The following is a 21,650-nucleotide window of genomic DNA, read 5'->3' as shown; positions in this document are numbered from 1 at the left end:
CTTATTCTGGACATTTCCTGTAAACAGAATCATATAATATGTGGCTTCTTTTACTTAGCATGATGTTTTCAAGGCTCATCTATGTTGTAGTGTGTACTTCATTTCTTTTTATTGTCAAATAATATTCCATTGTATAAAGATACAACATTTCCTTTATCCTTTCATCAGTTGATGGGTGTTTGGAGTGTTTCCAATTTTTGGCTATTACGATAATTCTGTGAAAGATAGCTGTGAAAGATAGAATTTGCCAACCCAAAACATGCCACTTTGTCATAAAGATTATTTTGAACTGAAGGCAACTAAGAAGAAGCAGATACAAAAAAGCTCTCTGCTTTCCCCCATTTGCCTAAAAGCAGGCAAGACATAAATTTGCACAGAAGTTAATCACTGATAACTCCAGACCTTTATCAGCCCAGAGACAGCACCAGAGGTTCTCTACAGCAAACTTTACTGAGAGCCCTTATCTTCCATTAGTTCTTCACATATTTACCTTCCCAAAATTTGCCACCCCTAGAGACTCAAGATCCTTTCTTTGTCACTTTTCTAAAAATTTGCTCCTTTGCTAAGATGCTATATAAGTCCAAGTTTTAAACAAACCTTTAAATTACTATTCCTGAGTTTCTCCCATGTATATATGAGATATACGTGTTAATAAACTTCTATTTGTTTTTCTCTTACTAATCTTTTGTTACAGAACTCCAGCCAAGAACTTAGAAGAGTAAAAGGAAAATATTTTTTTCCTCCCCTACAGCTGCTGTGAACATTTGTGTATGAGTTTCTGTGTGGCCATATGTTTTCATTTCTCTTTGATATAATCCTAGAAGTGGAATTTCTGGTTTATAGGTAACTCTATGCTTAATATTTTGTGGAACTGCCCAACTATTTTCCAAAGTGGTTGCACCATTTACATTCCTACCAGTAGTGTAGGAGAGTTCCAATTTTTCTATACCCTCACTAAGACTCATTATCTTTCTTTTTGATTGTAGCCATCCTAGTGGGTGTGAAGTGGTATCTCACTGGGATTTTGATTTACACTTCCCTGATGGTTAATGATGTTGAGCACCTTTTCATGTACTCATTGGCCATTTGTATATCTTCTTTGGAGAAATGTATATTCAGATTCTTTACCCATTTTTTAATTGGATTATTTGTCTTTTATATTGAGTTGTAAGAATTCTTTACATGTTCTAGTTATGAATATCTTATAATTTGCAAATATTTTCTCCCATTATGTGAGAATGAATAAAATGGATAATATTATATACATAATTTTTTTTTTTTTTGGCCACACAGCATGTAGGATCTTAGTTCCCCAACCAGGGATAGAACCTGCGACCCCTGCAGTGGGAGCACAGAGTCTTCATCACTGGCCCACCGGGGAAGTCCCCATACTATTTCCTGATACAGTCCTTTGAAACACAGAAGTTTTTAATTGCCTATGTTTGCGGTGTCATATCAAAGAAGGCTTTGATCCAGGGTCATTAAGATTTACATCTATATTTTCTTCTAAGAGCTTTATTGTTTGATCTATTACATACACTAGGTATATGAGCCATTTGAGTTAATGCGTGTATACATGTTTGTGTATGTGTGAGGAAGGGATCTAACTTTATTCCCTTACATATAGGTATCTAGTTAGCCCAGGAATATATGTTGAAAAGACTATTTTTTCCTCATTGAATTATCTTGAAACCTTTTCAAAAATTAATTGACTGTAAGTGTGCAAGTTTATTCCTGGACTCTTAATTCTATTCCATATATCTATACTTATGCCAGCACCACACAGTCTTTTATTATTAATTTACTTATTTTTGGCTGCATTGGGTCTTCGTTGCTGCATGCGGGCTTTCTCTAGTTGCTGCAAGTGGGACTACTCTTCATTGTGGTGCATGGGCTTCTCATTGAGGTGGCTTCTTTTGTTGCAGAGCATGGGCTCTAGGCACTTGGGCTTCAGTAGTTGTGGTACTCGGGCTTCAGTAGTTGCGGCTCGTGGGCTCTAAAGCACAGGCTCAGTAGCTGTGGCACACGGGCTTAGTTGCTGCGAGGCATGCGGGATCTTCCCGGACCAGGGCTTGAACCTGTGTCCCCTGCATTGGCAGGCAGATTCTTAACCACTGTGCTACCAGAGAAGTCCCACACAGTCTTGATTATTGTAGCTTTGTAGAAAGTTTTGAAATCAGGGAATATGAGTCCACTAACTTTGTTTTCCTTCAAGTTTTTTTTGCTATTCTTGGTCCCTTGAATTTTCATATACATTTTAGGATCAGTTTGTTAATTTCTGCAAAGAAGCCAGCTGGGAGTTTTGATAGGGATTGTATTGTATCTGTATATCAATTTGGGGAATGTTGCCATCTTAACAATAGTAAGTCTTCCGATACTTAAACATTTTTCCATTTATTTAGATCATCTTTAATTTCTTTCAACAATGTTTTATAGTTATTTGATGATGTTAAATGCAATATTATCCAATGTTAGACAGAAGTATTAGCTACAATTAATGTTCCCTGAAGGAACACTATTGTGCTGCACAACATAGTCTCTATACTCATCAGGGATCCAATATGATCATTCCACTGGGATGGCTTTTTACATCTGTGATAAGATGCAGGGATTTTTCCCTACTTGGGTTTATTAAGTAGAATATTTTATTCTACAGCTACAGTAGAGAACAGCATTAAGACACCTTCTGAAAAAAAAAAAAGACACCTTCTGTAGGGACTTCCCTAGTGGCGCAGTGGTTAAGAATCCGCCTGCCAATGCAGGGGACACAGATTTGAGCCCTGGTCCGGGAAGATCCCACCTGCTGCGGGGCAACTAAGCCTGTGTGCCACAACCACTGAGCCTGTGCTCTAGAGCCCGCGAGCGGCACTGCTGAAACCGTGCCTTCTAGGGCCTATGTGCGGCAACTACTGAGACCACGTGCTGCAACTACTGAAGACCACGTGCCTAGAGCCCATGCTCTGCAACATGAGAAGCCACCACAATGAGAAGCCCGCGCACCACAAGGAAGAGTAGCACCCACTCGCTGCAACTGGAGAAAGCCTGCGCAAGCAACGAAGACCCAGTGCAGCCAAAAAAAAAAAAATTAAAAAAAAAAGAAAAGAAAAGGAGCTGTCACCACAGAAGTCATACACATTAAAAAGATAAACTAGGGGCTTCCCTGGTGGTGCAGTGGTTGAGAGTCCGCCTGCCGATGCAGGGGAAATGGGTTCGTGCCCCGGTCCAGGAAGATCCCACATGCCGCGGAGCGGCTGGGCCCGTGAGCCATGGCCGCTGAGCCTGCGCGTCCGGAGCCTGTGCTCCGCAACGGGAGAGGCCACAACAGTGAGAGGCCCGCAAACCGCAAAAAAAAAAAAAAAAAAAAAAAAGATAAACTAGGATATTATGAAGATTTAATCCAATAGATTTGTATTTAAAGATGAACTGAGAAAAAAACTTCAAGAAGAAATTAAAAATCGGAATAATCACATAACCACTAAAGAAACTGATTAGAAGTTTAAAAAAAATCTTCCCATAACAATACCACCAGCACCATCCAGGTTCAGACTGCTCCACTAGAAAGCTGCAACAAGTTTTAAGGGAAAAATATTCCAATATTATACCAACTCTTCCAAAGAATAGAGACGGCACATTCCTTTATGAATCTATCAAACTCTTACACCAAAATTTGAAAGATAAAAATATATAAGGAAAATTACACCCAATTTCACACATAAACATTGATGTAAATATCCATGCAAATATTAGCAAACTGAATCTAGTAATATGTTCTGAAATATGACACATTGTGACCTAGTCTGACTCATCACAGCAATTCTAGGTCATTTTAACTTTAGGAAACAAATTGGTATAACTTGCCACAGTAACAGAGTAAAAGAGAAAAATCAGAGGATCTCAATAGATGCAGAAAAAGCATTCGCTAAACTTCAACATTCATTCATGATAAAACTTTCACCAAATTAAGGAAACCTTAATCTGATAAAAGACATCTATAAGAAAAACTACAGCAAACATCATCCTTAAAGATGAAACATTAAAACCATTCCCTCTGAGTGCAGGAACATGGGAAGAATGCTCATTATCACCACTTCTTTGATCATTCTAATGAAGGTCCCAGTGAGTAAATCAAGAAAAGCAAATAAGAGGAATAAGGAATGCAAAAGAATAAATGTAAATGCAAATTAAATGGTTGTGGTATAATAAAAAATAATATTTGGTTTTTGTCTCTCATTTCCTGGCACAGAGCTCCTAAAGTCCTTGGAATATCCTGAGTAAGAAGAATGTCTTTTGTATGCTAATAAGATAATGGGCAGGGGGGTGGTAATAGATAGCTTTAGGATGGGGGTTGGTCCATTGAAAGACCAAACCAAGATTAGAGGCCGAAACTTTCAGTCACACCTCACCTCCAGGGAGAGGAGAAGGACTGGCTATTGAGGTCAGTCACCAATGGACAATGATTTAATCAATCATGCCTATGTAATAAAATCTCCATAAAAACTAAATGATAGGGTTTGGAGAACTTCTGGGCTGGTGAATACATCAAAGTACTGGGAGAGTGGTGTACCAGGAAAGGGCATGCCTCCCCCCACACCCTGCCCTAGGTATCTCTTCCTCTGGCTCTTCCCAAGTTATCCTTTATAATAAACTGGCAAATATAAGTAAAGTGTTTTCCTGAATTCCATGAATCCTTCTATCAAATTATTGAACCTGAGAGAAAGGGTCATGGAAACCCCTGAATTCATAGCCTGTGGGTCAGAAGTACAGATGGCAAACTGGGACTTGTGACCGACACCTGAAGTAATGACAGTCTGTGTGATTGAGTCCTTAACCAATGGAGTCTGCAAGAACTCCATATAGCTGGTGTCAGAATTGAAATGACTTGTTGAACTTCCAGTTGGTGTCAAAGAATTAGAGAACTGATGTGGATATATACACTACTATATATAAAATAGATAACTAATAAGGACCTACTGTATCGCACAGGGAACTCTGCTCAATACTCTGTAACAGACTGTATGGGAAAAGAATCTAAAAAAGAGTGAAACAAAGAAAAAAAGAGAGAATTGATGTGGAAAACACCATGTATTTAGTGTCAGAAAAAACCTTACAGAAGGCTTATGTAATGTAAAAATTCCCCCCAAAATGTTCACGTTGTAAGGCCAACTGGCCCGAGGCAGGGGAACACAATCAGATTCACAGGTTGCATCAGACCGAAATTCTCCGGACCACCCAGTTCCAGAAACTGCCCTGGAGACATTCCGGACCACCCAGTTCCAGGAACTGACCTGGGGACTTTGAACCCAGCCCAGCCTTCCCGCCTTTCGAGGGGCGGGACTAACGGTCCCCCAGGATACCCGAAAAGACCACCAAATAAGGGATACCCTGCGCCCTCCCAGATTCACCACACCCCTTTCCCTTCTTCCCCTATAAAATCTTGCCCAACCCTCGCCCGGGTACGACTTCTCTGGCCCCCTTGCTCTCGGACCAGTGAACCTCGCCCGGGAGTGCTCCCTAATAAAGCTCACTTGAAGCTTTCCTCTGTTTTGTGGTGCCGTTTGTTAAGATCCGACCTTACACACGTAAGCTATTAGAATTTAAGAATTTAGCAAGGTTGTTGCTAGGTACAAAATCAATAAATAAAAATCAATTGTACTGGGCTTCCCTGGTGGCTCAGTGGTTAAGAATCCACGTGCTAATGCAGGGGACGTGGGTTCGAGCCCTGGTCTGGGAAGATCCCACATGCCACAGAGCAACTAAGCCCGTTAGCCACAACTACTGAGCCCACGTGCTACAACTACTGAAGCTCACACACCTAGGCCCGTGCTCCGCAACAAGAGAAGCCACCACAATGAGAAGCCTGCACACCGCAACGAAGAGTAGCCCCCGCTCACCGGAACTAGAGAAAGCCCGTGCGCAGCAACAAAGATCCAACGCAGCCAAAAATAAATAAACTTATAAAAAAAATTTTAAAAAGTAATGCATTTGGATTAAAGAAATTTTGCTAAATATAGACAAGCAGAAGGAAGTTTTTTTCAATCACCACAAATCTTACCAGTCAATATTGAGATTTCGTTTTCTTTTCACAGGGTAAACATCAGCCTATTAGGTATTTCCTTTGTGGTAATTCCCTGGCAGTCCAGTGGTTAGGGCTCCATGCTTCCACTGCAGGGAGCATGGGTTCGATCCCTGGTTAGGAACTAAGATCCCACATGCCATACTGCACAGCCAAAAAAAAAAAAAAAAAAGTATTTCCTTTGTAAATACTGTAGTAATTTGCTTTCTCAATTTTTAAATTATTTTCTGAATCTGTACTCCTTTCTTATAGACTATAGTTCATATACATAAATTCAGATCATGGTTAATCTCTACTTATTCTCCTTAATCCTCTTTAATTGTTATTGGTATTTTATTTTCATTACTTTCAAAATGCCTTGTCACCAGTTCTCATTTAATCTGAGGAAGTTGAGCTTTCCTTTCTTCTCTGTATAGAAACTTTAAATACTCAAGTCTCTAGATGTTCACTGTGTAATATGGTAGCCACTACACATGAATATTTAAATTTAAATTAATTAGAATATACAATGGAGAAAGACAGTCTCTTCAATAAGTGGTTCTGGGAAAACTGGACAGCTACATGTAAAAGAATGAAATTAGAACATTCTCTAACACCACACACAAAAGTAAACTCAAAATGGATTAAAGACCTAAATGTAAGAGTGGATACTATAAAACTCTTAGAGGAAAACATAGGCAGAACACTCTTTGACACTAATCGCAGCAATATCTTTTTAGATCTACCTCCTAGAGTAATGAAAATAAAAAAAAAAATAAACAAGTAGGACCTAATTAAACTTAAAAGCTTTTGCACAGCAAAGGACACCATAAACAAAACAAAAAGACAACCCACAGAATGGGAGAAAATATTTGCAAACAATGTGACCAACAAGGGATTAATCTCCAAAATATACAACAGCTCCTGCAGCTCAATATCAAAAAAAAAAGGGGGACTTCCCTGGTGGGTGAGTGGGTAAGAATCCACGGTCCCAATGCAGGGGGCCTGGGTTCAATCCCTGGTCAGGGAACTAGATCCCATATGCATGCAGCAACTAGGAGTCTGCATGCCGCAGCTAAGAAGTCTGCATGCTGTGACTAAGAAGTCCGCATGCCGCAACTAAGAAAAAGCCCATATGCCACAACTAAACACGCTGCAACAAAGATCCCGCATGCTGCAACTAAGACCCAGCATAGTCTAAATAAATAAATAAATATTTTAAAAAAAACAACAAAAAATGGGCAGAAGATCTAAATAGACATTTCTCCAAAGAAGACATACAGATAGCCAAAAAGCACATGAAAAGATGCTCAACATTGCTAATTATTAGAGAAATTCAAATCAAAACTACAATGAGGGGCTTCCCTGGTGGCGCAGTGGTTGAGAGTCCACCTGCCAATGCAGGGGACAGGGGTTCGTGCCCCGGTCCAGGAAGATCCCACATGCCACAGAGCGGCTAGGCCCATGAGCCATGGCCACTGAGCCTGCGCGTCTGGAGCCTGTGCTCCGCAACGGGAGAGGCCACAACAGTGAGAGGCCCGCGTACCCCAAAAAAAAAACCAATAAAAACAAAACTACAATGAGGTATCACCTCACGCCTGTCAGAACGGCCATCATCAAAAAGTCTACAAACAATAATAAATGCTGGAAAGGGTGTGGAGAAAAGGGAAACTTCCTACACTGTTGGTGGGAATGTAAATTGGTACAGCCACTATGGAGAACAGTACGGAGGTTCCTTAAAAAACTAAAAATAGAGCTGTCATATGATCTAGCAATCCCACCCCTGGGCATATATCCAGGGAAAACCATAATTCGGAAAGATACATGCACGCCAATGTTCATTGCAGCACTATTTACAATAGCCAAGACGTGGAAGCAACTTAAATGTCCATCAACAGATGGATGGATAAAGAAGATATGGTACATATATACAATGGAATATTACTCAGCCATAAGAAAGAATGAAATAATGCCATTTGCAGCAACATGGATGGACCTAGAGATTATCATAGTAAGTGAAGTAAGTCAGACAGAGAAAGACAAATATCATGATATCACTTACACGTGGAATCTAAAAAAATGACACAAATGAACTTACTTACAAAACAGAAACAGACTCACAGACGTAGAAAACAAACTTATGGTTACCAAAGGGGAAAGGTAGGAGGGAGGGATAAATTAAGAGGCTGGGATTAATGTATACACACTACTATATATAAAATAGATAATCAACAAGGACCCACTGTATAGCACAGGGAACTCTACTCAATACTCTGTAATAACCTATATGGGAAGAGAATCTGAAAAAGAATACATATGTATATGTATAACTGAATCACTGTGCTGTACACCTGAAACTAACACAACACTGTAGATCAACTACATTCCAATATAAAACAAAAATTGAAAGAACACTGAAAAAAATTAAATAAATTAAAATTTACAAAAATAAAATATTCAGTTCCTCAGTCAGACTAGTCACATTTCAGGTGTTCAATAGCCACATGTAGTCAGAGGTTACCACATTGAACAGCACTGCTCCAGATTTTAGTAGTATTTTCAAAAGCTGTATTATCAAAAGCATCTTTATCTCTCCTGATAGCTTAACTCTTTAGTATTATTAATTTTAAATATCTGTCAAAGAATATATGTACATGGTTTAAAAATGAAACATTCTTGATCTGGTCGCTAATTTACACAGGTTTGTTCACTTTAGGTTAATTTATCAAGCTGTACTTTTATGAGTTGTACCCTTTTCTGTATGTAGGTTGTTACATATATATTTCAATAAAAAATTTATGAAAACCATAAATCTAGTACTGTTATTTTAAAACAATGGTCTTCCTGTATCATTCCTCCTCTACTCTAGACCTGTTCACCAGAGGCAATTACCCGCAATTCATCTAACCATTTCCCTTGGAATTAACCTACTTATTTCTAAATAATGTGTCTATGCAGCTATGTCTTGATTTATCAATTTTAGACATTACCTATTTACTTTTCACCATATTATTTGAGAATTTAGTTCTTTTATACTCCTCATATTTCGCCTCCTGGCTATCTCACCAAAAAGTTTCGATTTAAATAAGCCAGTGCAGGCTTCCCTGGTGGCGCAGTGGTTGAGAGTCCGCCTGCCAATGCAGGGGACACGGGTTCGATCCCTGGTCCAGGAAGATACCACATGCCACAGAACAACAAAGCCCGTGTGCCACAACGAAGAGTAGCCCCCGCTCACTGCAACTAGAGAAAGCCCGCATGCAGCAGCGAAGATCCAACTCAGCCAAAAATAAATAAATTAAATAAATAAATTTTTTTAAAAAAGAAATAATACTAAGTCTTCTTTACATTATATCTGTATAGGTATACGTTTCATATGACATTCCTGAGAATCTGATATGTCCTGGTATAACATTATCATTTGTAATTTCAGCTATTATCTTTAAATGTTGTATGTCACAGAAATAACCAAATTCTCTTGTCAACTGCATTATAATGAACTCTTAGATCTTTAACTTTTGCTATTTTTAAGTCTTTTGTCATTTATAGATAGTAATTGTTTTACTCTGATGCTTTGCAAAAATGTTCCCACAACCTGAAGGAATTTCATCTTCAAGGAGATTCATGGGAAAGAACTTGACAAGTACTCTAGAATGCAGGGTTTCTTGTTTTGTTGTTTTGTTTTTGGCCGTGCATAGCTCCCCCATCTAGGGATCAAACCCGTGCCCCCTGAAGTGGAAGTGCCAAGTCTTAACCACTGGACCGCCAGGGAAGTCCCTGGAATGCAGGTTTCTGATAACTTTAAGATCATAACACTGAACTGGATAAAAATTTCTAAGACTTTAATGGCAAACTGATTGATTCATAAAGTTGCTAACCCAAGATCAAGATCAACAAGAATTAATTACAGGAGACTAAATGAACCTATGAGGATGATTATAAATTTTGACTTCTTATGCTGTTTCTCTAATGTTTTATTTTTCCAGATTTAAGGAAACTTTTTCTCTTAAGCATCTATGACTTACAGCAATTTGGTAAAAGATATCTTTGTAAGCAAAGATCAAATATATATCTTTTTTTTCCCTTCCTGATCCCTCCAGAATTCAGAGACTCATATTATTCTTATTGTTAATCACAATATATGTATTTGCATAAGTTCAGTAAGAATCTACTCTCCTTGTAACAGAAAACAATTGGAAATATTGGCTATTTTACCAAGGCTTTGACTAGCTTATCATACTCAAGAGAGATATACATAGACGCAGAAATAATCAGACAGTTTTAAGGAACTACTTGTAAAAATTGGCCTAGTACCTTGCTTTCAAGCTTCCAACAAGATAAGCTTAAAAAGAGCTTATATGATCAATCACTATTCTCGCTGTGTTTATGTAACTAATCAGGCCAAATTTAATACAACCAAATTAGTTTTACTATGCTTACCTTGACAAAAAGGAGGATGATTATGAAGAGAGAAATTGTTTGCACCTTTGTAGATACTAGATTCTTGTCCTCCTAATTATCTTTAAGGTTATACACCTGAGCTGGACTGGATCCTAAACTCTTCTAGTTTCATCACATATCTGACTACAAATCTCCAAACGAACGTTTCCAATTTCTCTCACCCTTCTGATTTCAAATCAATAAAAACAACAATTGCCCTTAAATCTCCTTGGAAGGGACTATAATAGGTCCTCTTCACTACACAGATGAACGGCCGAACTTGAGACCCAAGCTTTGGGTACACATTTCACAGCTAAAGAAGGCTCCAACTGACATCCAGTCCTGTACAAGCACTGGAGACCTCTGAATCAAACCGACCAGGAACTGAAGCAAATGACAGCTGAAGGGGACAGCTTTCCCAAGATGACCAGACCAGGCCTGTATACCATTACCCACTGTTACTTCCTACCTTATCCTTTCCCTCTTTTTCTTGGGAAGAAATGGTCTTATCTGTATTTCTCAGTCTATTACAAAAGGGGAAAACTTATCTAATTGTTGGGTTTGCCACCAGAAACCTTGATCTGTTCACAATAGTGAACCTTTAGTCCATACTGTAATGAATTTTTTTTCACTTTTCCCAAGTGCTAATTTCACCTGGTGTTCCTTGATGACAGCTATAAAGATTTTTGAAGCTTCCCATTGTTCCACCCCATTAAGCCTCCATGGTCACCTTAAACAAGAACTTCAAGGAGGCATACATGACTTCAAGTATGTCTCCATAGGGAGAACCTTTCTCCTTTGGGTCAGAATAAGTGCCAATGAAATGCATGATCAGAGATCTCTCCCAAACATCAGGAGTGCTAGCTGATTCCGCAGCCAAAGAAATAGCAACCCAACAATGACCACTTGACTCGTTGACTAAAGTAATTCTGGATAACTGCATGGCCTTTGATTATCAACTTGCTGAGCAAGGAGGCACTTGTACTACAGCAAATAGTACCTGTTGCGCATAGATAAGTGCCTCTGGAAAAACAGAAACTCAGTTACACAAAATCAGGGAACAAGCCCATTGGTTACAACTTCCACCTGACAGCCCTTGCCTGGTCTTTTGACCTATTTAGCTGATTACCTTCAGGTGTGGGCTCCTGGCTTCGCACCATCATACAAACTGAACTTATATTAATTTAAATTATGCTTCACATAATCATTTTTAAGCCTTGTGCCTGTTACCTGTTAAATCTTTATAGAAATAACTTACCCAACTTAGCTCAACACTTCAAGATGATCTCCAATGCTTAAGACCTTGGTAAGATATAGAGTTTTTTTGTTTTGTTTTGTTTTTTTGCGGTACGCGGGCCTCTCACTGTTGTGGCCTCTCCCGTTGCGGAGCACAGGCTCCGGACGCGCAGGCTCAGCGGCCATGGCTCACGGACCCAGCCGTTCCGCGGCATGTGGGATCTTCCCGGACCGGGGCACGAACCCGTGTCCCCTGCATCGGCAGGTGGGCTCTCAACCACTGCGCCACCAGGGAAGCCCTAGAGTTGGTTTTCTTTTAATTTATTTATTTTTAATTTTTATTTTATTTATTTTTGGCTGCGTTGGGTCTTCCTTGCTGTGCGCGGGCTTTCTCTAGTTGCGGCGAGCAGGGGCTGCTCTTCATTGTGGTGCACGGGTTTTTCTTTGCGGTGGCTTTTCTTGTTGCGGAGCACGGGCTCTAGGCGCGCAGGCTTCAGTAGTTGTGGATCGCAGTCTCCAGAGCGCAGGCTCAGTAGTTGTGGCACACGGGCTTAGTCGCTCCGCGGCATGTGGGATCTTCCTGGACCAGGGCTTGACCCTATGTCCCCTGCATTGGCAGGCGGATTCTTAACCACTGCGCCACCAGGGAAGCCCCGTTTAAGGAAAGGTCTTGATCAAAAGGGGTAAATGTGAACATAAATAAAGGAAACTTCATTTTAAATGGAGTCAGGAAGCCCTAAAGGGGGGACTCTCAATACAGGTAGCACCAGTTGCAGTCTGCATAATCAGCAGGAAGATAAGAATGTTACTTTTCTTCTGGTACAAGGGAGGACATTTTCACATAGGAATTTCACTTCCTGCTTTTAAAAGAAGGAAGATCCCTCCCAACTCCAGCAACAACACTCTAACCACCACTTGCAGCCAGAGAGAAACTGCCACAATCTTGAACTCTCATTCTTCTCCAGAGAACTTTTCTTCAAACGGTCCCCCCGCAATTTCCTCCTAAAATCTAATAAAAGCAAGTCACTCTCCTTTGTTCTCTGGATTTGCCTATGATTCCCCGTTGCTTGCTTGTCCCGAATTGTGATTCTCTGCTATTCCTGAATAAACCCACCTTGCTGGTAAAATAACTGGTTGCTTTATTTTTGAGGGTAACAATGTATATAAATATAAAATCACTATGTTGTACACTTGAAAGTAATGTAACATTGTCAATTATGCTTCAATTTAAAAACGTTTTACAAAACTCTAAATAGCACAATGAATCCCTACTTCCTAAATATCCTTCAGGATCAAACAGTTTCCTCCCTCCCCAAGTTTCTGTCCTTACTCCTTCAATTCAGCTACCAAATTTGAAATGCGTCTTTAAATCTCTCTTTCTAAAAGACCCTAGAGCTGTTTCATAAAGTTGGTTGGTTTAGGTCTAAAAATGGGGCCTACCCTACCCTTTTAACAGCTTAGATGTTCAGTGCTTATGTGCTTACCCTTTGAATGACTGAAATACTGTTTGGTAGCTTTAGTTTAAATAACAAGTAAACCAAATAGAACTATTTTTTCTAAACCTTGCTCCTCCACATTATCAGGTAAATGCTTTCTGTACTGCCTTTAAAGGAACTGGGAAGAGAAAAACAAAATTCATTGACAAATGGTGACAACGTGAAAATAACCAGCTGAGCTATCTGGACCAGAAGTTTCTCCATTTCATGGTGCTTCATCTTTAAAACTGTGTGGACTTCTTCAATCTTAGGATTCGTCCAAATTAAAGCAATCGAGCCCCCATTCCCATGTTGGTTTCTTCCGAACCTGCGCCCCATCCCCCATCCCCACCCCCGCCCCCGCCCCGGCCCTGGCGGTCATGCGCCAAAGACTGCAGCACCGGAGCTCACGGCCCGCAGGCGCGGCGGACCCCGCCCCGCACGCCCGGCGCGGGGAAGGGCTCGGGGCCAGGAGCCCGCCTCTGCGGCGGCCGAGCCGGGAGCCGAGTGGGTATGCCGGACCAGGGGAGGGGCCTGCGGCCATGGCACCGCCTGTGCCCGCCAGCCCCTCCCCGGACCGTTACTTAAGTGGCTCCCGCACCGCCCCCACTTCAGTGCGTTACTTACCTCGACTCTTAGCTTGTCGAGGACGGTAACCGGGACCCGGTGTCTACTCCTGTTGCCTGCGCCTGCTGACCCGTAGCCACCATGGTGAGTGGACCGCCGGCCTCGCTCGGGAAAACGGGGAAAAGCGAGTCCGGGGGAGCGCGGAGGGCCTCTAGCTAGAGAGGGCTGGCGCCACCGCTGTTCATTTGGAGGGCGAAGAGCAAGGCGAGGGCCGAGGATTAGAGTAGATAGATCCCGTTTGTGGAGAACGGGTGGGGCCCGGGAAGAGGGAACGGAGGGAGCTCACCGCCTTTTTTTCTGGGACTCTGGAAGGGGATGGTGGGACACTAGCTCTCCTTCACCGTGGTTGGGGCTCTCATTTACCCCTTAACTCCTGGGCGTGGTGCCCTGAAGACTGCATTCTTTTCCCGCGCGTTCCCATCCCCCTCTTCCCCCCAGCCTTTGGCGAGCGCGCGCGCGGCTCTCCCCGCCCTCACTTCCTCCTCAGCACGAAAAGCGGAGGCGGGAAGGAGCTGGACACAAAAGCGCACGCGCGACCGTTACCTTCCCGCCAGGGAGTGGACGGGAGCCCGCCACTGCAGTGCGCACGCGCGCTGCAGGTCTATGGCTGGAGGGCGTGTCTCCTGTTACCCAGAGTTCTTTCTTTTAAAAAATAAAATCAGTAAGATGAATGTGGAGAAGGACTCCTTATCGGTGTACTGCGCTACGCCAGTGTATTAGGGCAGCTAGCTCCCAACAGCCTGTAGAGGCCATCTGTCCCTCCCTGCCCTCTGCTGTGTTAGGAATGCGTGTGGGAGCAGGTGGTAGCGGTGAGGGGTTTTGAGGGAACGGAAATCGGATCTTGGTCCAGATCTGGGCCGCCGATAATCCCCTGCTGCGTCCTGACACATGTGGAGGTGCTGGACGGAACTCAATGCCTACGGGAAGCGGAGGATGGTTGGGCATGGCTGCGCCTCTGCAGACGTGGCTGTTGAGAGGCTCTGCAGCTGCGCGGCTCCAGGAACCGCGGCGGGGAGGGGGGGAGGGCGCGGGCGCGCGCACCCGGAATTGCTCATTCATCCTTTGCCGCAGAGCCCCACCCCTCGTCTCTGCAGCCAGACATTTCCTCTGCACTCTTCTGGCCACGTGCTTCCCGTGTTGGGAGCTGCCCAGAAATCTGGCCACCTACTCTAAAATGGGATTCTGGGGCCTGAGCGCTAGATGGATGACCTCCTCCGTATCTTGATCCTCCAAAGGAGGAAGCAATGACTAAGGTCTGTTCTTGGTCTGGAAAGAGGCCTTCCCCATTTAGAGGGGAAGAGGAAATTAATTAAAACTAATGGAGATAAAAAGTATAGTCCTTCTCCCCTAGATTAAGAAAAAAAGCATTACACTGTAATTCGTTTTGAAAGGAAATTTGTAAGATTGTTTCCATAAACATTTTGTTCTGCTTCACAGTCACCACTAATTGGGGTTTTGTTTTGTTTTGTGCGGTACGCTGATCTCACTGTTGTGGCCTCTCCCGTTGCGGAGCACAGGCTCCGGACACGCAGGGTCAGTGGCCATGGCTCACGGGCCCAGCCGCTCCGCGGCATGTGGGATCTTCCCGGACCAGGATACGAACCCGTGTACCCTGCATCGCAGGCGGACTCTCAACCACTGCGCCACCAGGGAAGCCCCACAAATTGGTTTTTAATGTTTCTTTTTTCTCCCTCTCACAGCGTGAGTGCATCTCCATCCACGTTGGCCAGGCTGGTGTCCAGATCGGCAATGCCTGCTGGGAGCTCTACTGCCTGGAACACGGCATCCAGCCTGATGGCCAAATGCCAAGTGACAAGACTATTGGGGGAGGAGATGACTCCTTCAACACCTTCTTCAGTGAGACAGGCGCTGGCAAACATGTGCCCAGGGCAGTGTTTGTAGACCTGGAACCCACGGTCATTGGTGAGTTAACCTCAGTAACCCCAATGAGATCTTGGGGGTCTGGGACAGAAGGTGTGTCCTGGGGGCTCCTTTGATGCCCTGGGGTCGAGCAGACTTGTGCAGGTTGTTAGTGATGGGTGGCTGCTTCATTTTCCTTTTCCAGATGAAGTTCGCACTGGCACCTACCGCCAACTCTTCCACCCTGAGCAGCTCATCACAGGCAAGGAAGATGCTGCCAATAACTATGCCCGAGGTCACTACACCATTGGCAAGGAGATCATTGACCTCGTCTTGGACCGAATTCGGAAATTGGTATGTTTATTCTCAAGAATAAAGTAAATTAATGAATCTAAGGGAGATATTTGAAGTGTGCTCTTTTTTTCAAATGCAGAATTGAAATGTAAGAGTGAGCTTAATCCTTTAAGGTTTTTTTTAAGTTCAATTAAAATATGAACTTTTTTTTTTTTTGTGGTACGCGGGCCTCTCACTGCTGTGGCCTCTCCCATTGCGGAGCACAGGCTCCGGACGCGCAGGGTCAGCGGCCATGGCTCGCGGGCCCAGCCGCTCCGCGGCATGTGGGATCTTCCCGGACCGGGGCACGAACCCATGTCCCCTGCCTCGGCAGGCGGACTCTCAACCACTGCGCTACCAGGGAAGCCCAAAATATGAACTATTGATGTCATTTTATAAACATTAATGGAGATATTTTAATAAAGAAATGCTGAGTAATTTAAGGAAGGTCTACATTTTTAAAAAAGTGTTTCTTGTCAGAATACAACCTATGTCTTTGGAGTTAATATGAAAAGTGAAAATACTTACTATGATTACTGTGAGGGTATCACAAAGAGCAATAACTATGTTTTTTCTATTCTTCTTTTGTAACAGGCTGACCAGTGCACAGGTCTTCAGGGCTTCTTGGTTTTCCACAGCTTTGGCGGGGGAACTGGTTCCGGGTTCACCTCCCTGCTGATGGAACGTCTCTCTGTCGATTATGGCAAGAAGTCCAAGCTGGAGTTCTCCATTTACCCAGCCCCTCAGGTTTCCACAGCTGTAGTTGAGCCCTACAACTCCATCCTCACCACCCACACCACCCTGGAGCACTCTGATTGTGCCTTCATGGTAGACAATGAGGCCATCTATGACATCTGTCGTAGAAACCTCGATATTGAGCGCCCAACCTACACAAATCTTAACCGCCTTATTAGCCAGATTGTGTCCTCCATCACCGCTTCCCTGCGATTTGATGGAGCCCTGAATGTTGATCTGACAGAATTCCAGACCAACTTGGTGCCCTATCCCCGCATCCACTTCCCTCTGGCCACATATGCCCCTGTCATCTCTGCTGAGAAAGCCTACCATGAACAGCTTTCTGTAGCAGAGATCACCAATGCTTGCTTTGAGCCAGCCAACCAGATGGTGAAATGCGACCCTCGCCATGGTAAATACATGGCTTGCTGCCTGTTGTACCGTGGCGATGTGGTTCCCAAAGATGTCAATGCTGCCATTGCCACCATCAAGACCAAGCGCAGCATCCAGTTTGTGGACTGGTGCCCCACTGGCTTCAAGGTTGGCATTAATTACCAGCCTCCCACTGTGGTACCTGGTGGAGACCTGGCCAAAGTACAGCGAGCTGTGTGCATGCTGAGCAACACCACAGCCATCGCTGAGGCCTGGGCTCGCCTGGACCATAAGTTTGACCTGATGTATGCCAAGCGTGCCTTTGTTCACTGGTACGTGGGTGAGGGCATGGAGGAAGGAGAGTTTTCTGAGGCCCGTGAGGACATGGCTGCCCTTGAGAAGGATTATGAGGAGGTTGGTGTGGATTCTGTTGAAGGAGAGGGAGAGGAAGAAGGAGAGGAATACTAATCACCGTTGCTTTCAGCCCTGCAGCATGTCATATGCAGAAATTCAGCTTCAGCATTAGCTGACGGGAGTAAAAGCTTTCTGACTAGATAGTCTTAACTTTCAGCTGTGATCATGTATTGCTTTTCCATGTGTACCTGTAAGATTTTTCTGTCATGTGTGAAAAGTAAAGGCTTTAAGAAAGAAAGTTCTGTTCTTCTAAATTGGTTTCTCCAATTCAAGATGTGCTACCACTGCTACACCTGAAAGTCTCTGCAACAGGGTGGTTAATATCAAGGATTTCACTCTAGAAATCTCTATGGGGGGAAGGAGCACATTGGTCTGGAAAAACAGAAGAGCTGGATTCTGAAACTGGTCTGTTAACTTCATCTTAACCACCTTAACCAAGATTCTTTGTTTTCAGATGTACACCTAATTTTTAAAAAAATTTTTATTGGAGTATAGTTTATTTACAATGTTGTGTTTCAGGTGTATAGCACAGTGAATCACTTACACATACATCCACTCTTGGATCAACCAGTGTTGAAATCCAGGTCAGGGGACTTGGGAAGATGTAAATTCAGATGAGAGTGGTTTTGCTAATCTAGATCTTGAAGTTACTGGGTAATTACAAGTTAGGTATGGGAAGTAATTTTTAATATGCTACAAATACTGCTGTTTAAAGAGGCCTGCTAACCTATCAGTGGAACAAAAAAATCTTAGTGACCCTTGAACAGGTAAACATCAGGCTGGAGAATATTTGAGCAGGAAGATGTAAAAGCTGTTTCCCGCCTGTAGGGAGGATGGGAGAAGAAAAGTTGCAGGATCGGAATGCTGGTGATCAAAAATCCTAGTGTAGAAAAAAGGGAGTGAGCTATGTGCACGTGTGGGAAAGCGGCTGAGTGGGGGCTTTACAAGGGATGAAATGGCAACATTTGCAAAGGTTAGGATAAAAGTTTACAAATTATAGCACTTGGCATAGTTTACATTCTTTCCAGTATATAGTTTGGCTACATCTAACGTTGACTATAGAGATAGGTTAAATCCTCTGCATCTCATTTGCCTCCAAGAAGATGTACATTTCAAATTCAGGAAGCACAGGGATTATTAAGGTCTGAAGACATTGATGTTTTGGTTTAAGAGTAGAGAAGACCAAAATTTTATCAGTTTTTTCCCTAGTCCATAAATCCTATAGACTTAAAAATAGCTGTCCTCAACTGAAAAAATCAGTCTATAGACATTTCAGAGAGAAAGCTCAGTTGGGTGGCACAGCAACACCCATATAGCCAGATACGGCAGATCCCAGGGCTTTAAAGCACTGAGGGAAATCCTAACGGAATTAGTGACCAAATGCGGTTAGGATTTTGAGTTATTGTTAAACTCTCAGACCATCTTGAGAGATGACTAGAGAACCTTTGGGAAGTCGTTCTGTTCTTTTCTGCAATACAAGAAGGAAAGATAACTAGGCTGGAGCCTGGGAAATGAAATTACAGAGAAGAGCTTTTCAGGAAAAGCACACACTAGGTACCCAGTGTGCCATGGTGCTTTTTTTTTTTTAGGAGTTCTGAGGCGCAAGGCAGGGGCAGGATAGAGAAGAAGCCAGGGTTTCAACTATATCTAATGTTTTATTTTTATTTCTTTGTTTTTGTTTGGGGGGAGGGGTGTTTGTATTTTTAAGAAAAGATCTGTAGTAAATAAAGCGTTATGACTGCTTGGGTGGTAGGTACATAGGTGTTTTCAATGCCGTTATCTATTGCCCCAAAACTTTGTGGCTTAATGTATGTTTAAAAAAGAAAAAACTATATATAAAACCTCATGCAGTTGCTGAGGGTCAGGAATTCAGGAGCACCTTAGCTGGATGGTCGTGACTCAGGATTTCTCGTAAGGTTTCAGTAAAGATGTTGACTGAGGGTACAGTTATCTGAATGCTTGATTGGAGCTGGAGGTTTGGTTCACATGCCGGGCAAGTTGGTGCTGGTTGTTGGCAGGTCGCCTTAGTTCACCACATGGACCTCTCCATAGGACTGCTTGAGTGTCCTCATGACATGGGAGCAGTGTTCCCCCAGAGTGAGCTAAGAGAAGGTAAGTTGAATACCACAAAGTCTTATGACCTGACCTCGAAAGTCACACTCATTTCTACAATATCCTATTTGTAACACATGTCAGTCCTGTTCAGTGTGGGAGGAAACTACACAATGATAGGAGGCAAGGATCAATGGGAGTTATATACAAAACCCTAAGGGTTAATGTTTCTATCAAATAGAATACCAATTATATTATCCTTTTTTCCTGTATGCTTGAAATATTTCATTTTTTTAAAAGAGAGGAAACCTATAGAGGGAAGGGATTTTCCATTTTCTACAATTCAAACTCCAATTTCAGTGTCTTTGCTTGTTTTTTAGAACAGACACCTACCTACACTCCGAAACTATCCAGTCCCCTTTATACCCTAGTTATTTGGTTGTTGATTTGACTTGCTGCTCAAATTCAGTATTTCCCTCTGTCCCCTCTGTTCCCAATCTTATAGGTCAAGATGATAACTAGCAGGTACTAGTAGTCAAAGCCTTTGGTAATATGAGATACTAAGTGTGGGACATGGGGGTGGGAAATGGTTATATTGAAATGCTGAGGCAACCAGGAAATGCCATCAAGCATTCCTTTGGTGGGGGGATTGGGAGTCGCCCCAGCAGCAATCGCAGTGCCTGGTAAGGTTTAGGGCTCACAGAGTAATGGAAGTAAAAATAAATAATGATTATTTATTTCACTCAAGCCAGATTCTTTATTGCTCTCTTTAATATAAACAGCAAACTGGGGTTTTGTAAAACACATTCACTTTCTTTCCAGGCCCAAGTCTTTTAGCACCCTCTGAGAAATTGAGCCTCAGGGTAGAGAGGCCTTGGAAACAGATTGACTGAGACACTTGATTCCTTGTTCTGTCACTAGTCAGGCTCTCTGAACCTTCTGGGCCTATTTCCCCTTTTGCACTGTAGAGTTCCATCCTGTCTTTCTCCAGGTGTGTGGGGAGTTGAGGGGTGGCAAATAGGGCAATCAAGTCTGGAAGGACTTGTAAGCTTAGAGTTGTGTGTCCAAGCTTGGGAAGTGAGGGGCAGGGGTACCTCAGGACCTGACAGCTCTGCTCAGCAGGACACCAGAGCTACTGCCAAGGAAGAATGAACCATTTATTTAGAAAAGAAATAGAAATAAAGCCCAAGAAGGATTTACTTAGAGGTGGTGAGGGTGATGATACTGATAATAAAGATTATTAACCTTAACAACATCAACACCTTCAATTTACACCCACCCACATTTAAAAAGTTTTTTTAATTAACTTATAATTATTTATTTTTGGTTGCATTGGGTCTTCATAGCTACGTGTGGGCTTTCTCTAGTTGTGTCGAGCAGGGGCTGCTCTTCGTTGTGGTACGCAGGCTTCTTATTGCGGTGGCTTCTCGTTGCGGAGCACAGGCTCTAGGCGCGTGGGCTTCAGTAGTTGTGGCATGCAGGCTCAGTAGTTGTGGCTCGCAGGCTCTAGAGCACAGGCTCAGTAGGTGTGGTGCACAGGCTTAGTTGCTCTACGGCATGTGGGATCTTCCCAGACCAGGGCTCGAACCCATGTCGCCTGCACTGGCAGGCAGATTCTTAACCACCGTGCCACCAGGGAAGTCCACATTTTACAAAATTTTAACACCATAATATAATGCTTAAGTGCCTTCACAACCCACCATTCTCAACCTCACTGAGGTGACCTTAAAATGGGAGGAGCCCACTTCGTTTTTTACAGAGGACAGATTCAGTTGGCGGGGAAGAAAGGAAGTGATACCACAGCCCTGGTCCTACCTTGTAGGACCAGGTTCCTTAAATATTGCCTGCCAAAAAGTCACAAGAAATAGGGGTCTTTTAGCCCTGTGGAGGACCAGGGCTATGATTTAGGGACATGCTCAGATTAAGAGTTTGAGGGAGGGAGGAGAGAGATGCCATTTTCCCCTCCCAGTCCCATCAAATTCCTGGCAAATTCCTTAATGCCCTGCAGATGGCACCACCGACAAGGAGTTCTCTGCCCAGAAAAGTCAAGCTCAGAT

General features: G+C 43.0%; 1 protein-coding gene across 2 annotated transcripts in view; it reads left to right on the top strand.

Moving 5' to 3' along the window:
- Positions 1-17,795, top strand: part of TUBA1B (tubulin alpha 1b) — a 45,853-nt gene extending 28,058 nt beyond the window's left edge. Inside the window, exons 1-4 of one of the 2 annotated variants that reach the window (XM_067696414.1) lie at positions 13,753-13,911; positions 15,528-15,750; positions 15,893-16,041; positions 16,615-17,795. In XM_067696414.1, the coding sequence (XP_067552515.1) occupies positions 13,909-13,911; positions 15,528-15,750; positions 15,893-16,041; positions 16,615-17,595 (1,356 nt within the window). In that variant the 5' untranslated portion in view covers positions 13,753-13,908 and the 3' untranslated portion in view covers positions 17,596-17,795. Of the gene's footprint in view, positions 1-13,752; positions 13,912-15,527; positions 15,751-15,892; positions 16,042-16,614 lie in introns of those variants that run through there. The other variant, XM_067696415.1, reaches the window with a different exon arrangement.
- Positions 17,796-21,650: the final 3,855 nt, after the last annotated feature.

The sequence above is a fragment of the Pseudorca crassidens genome, chromosome 11, assembly GCF_039906515.1.
Source record: "Pseudorca crassidens isolate mPseCra1 chromosome 11, mPseCra1.hap1, whole genome shotgun sequence".
Taxonomy (NCBI): Eukaryota; Metazoa; Chordata; class Mammalia; order Artiodactyla; family Delphinidae; genus Pseudorca; species Pseudorca crassidens.
This window is presented reverse-complemented; position numbering and strand designations above follow the sequence as displayed.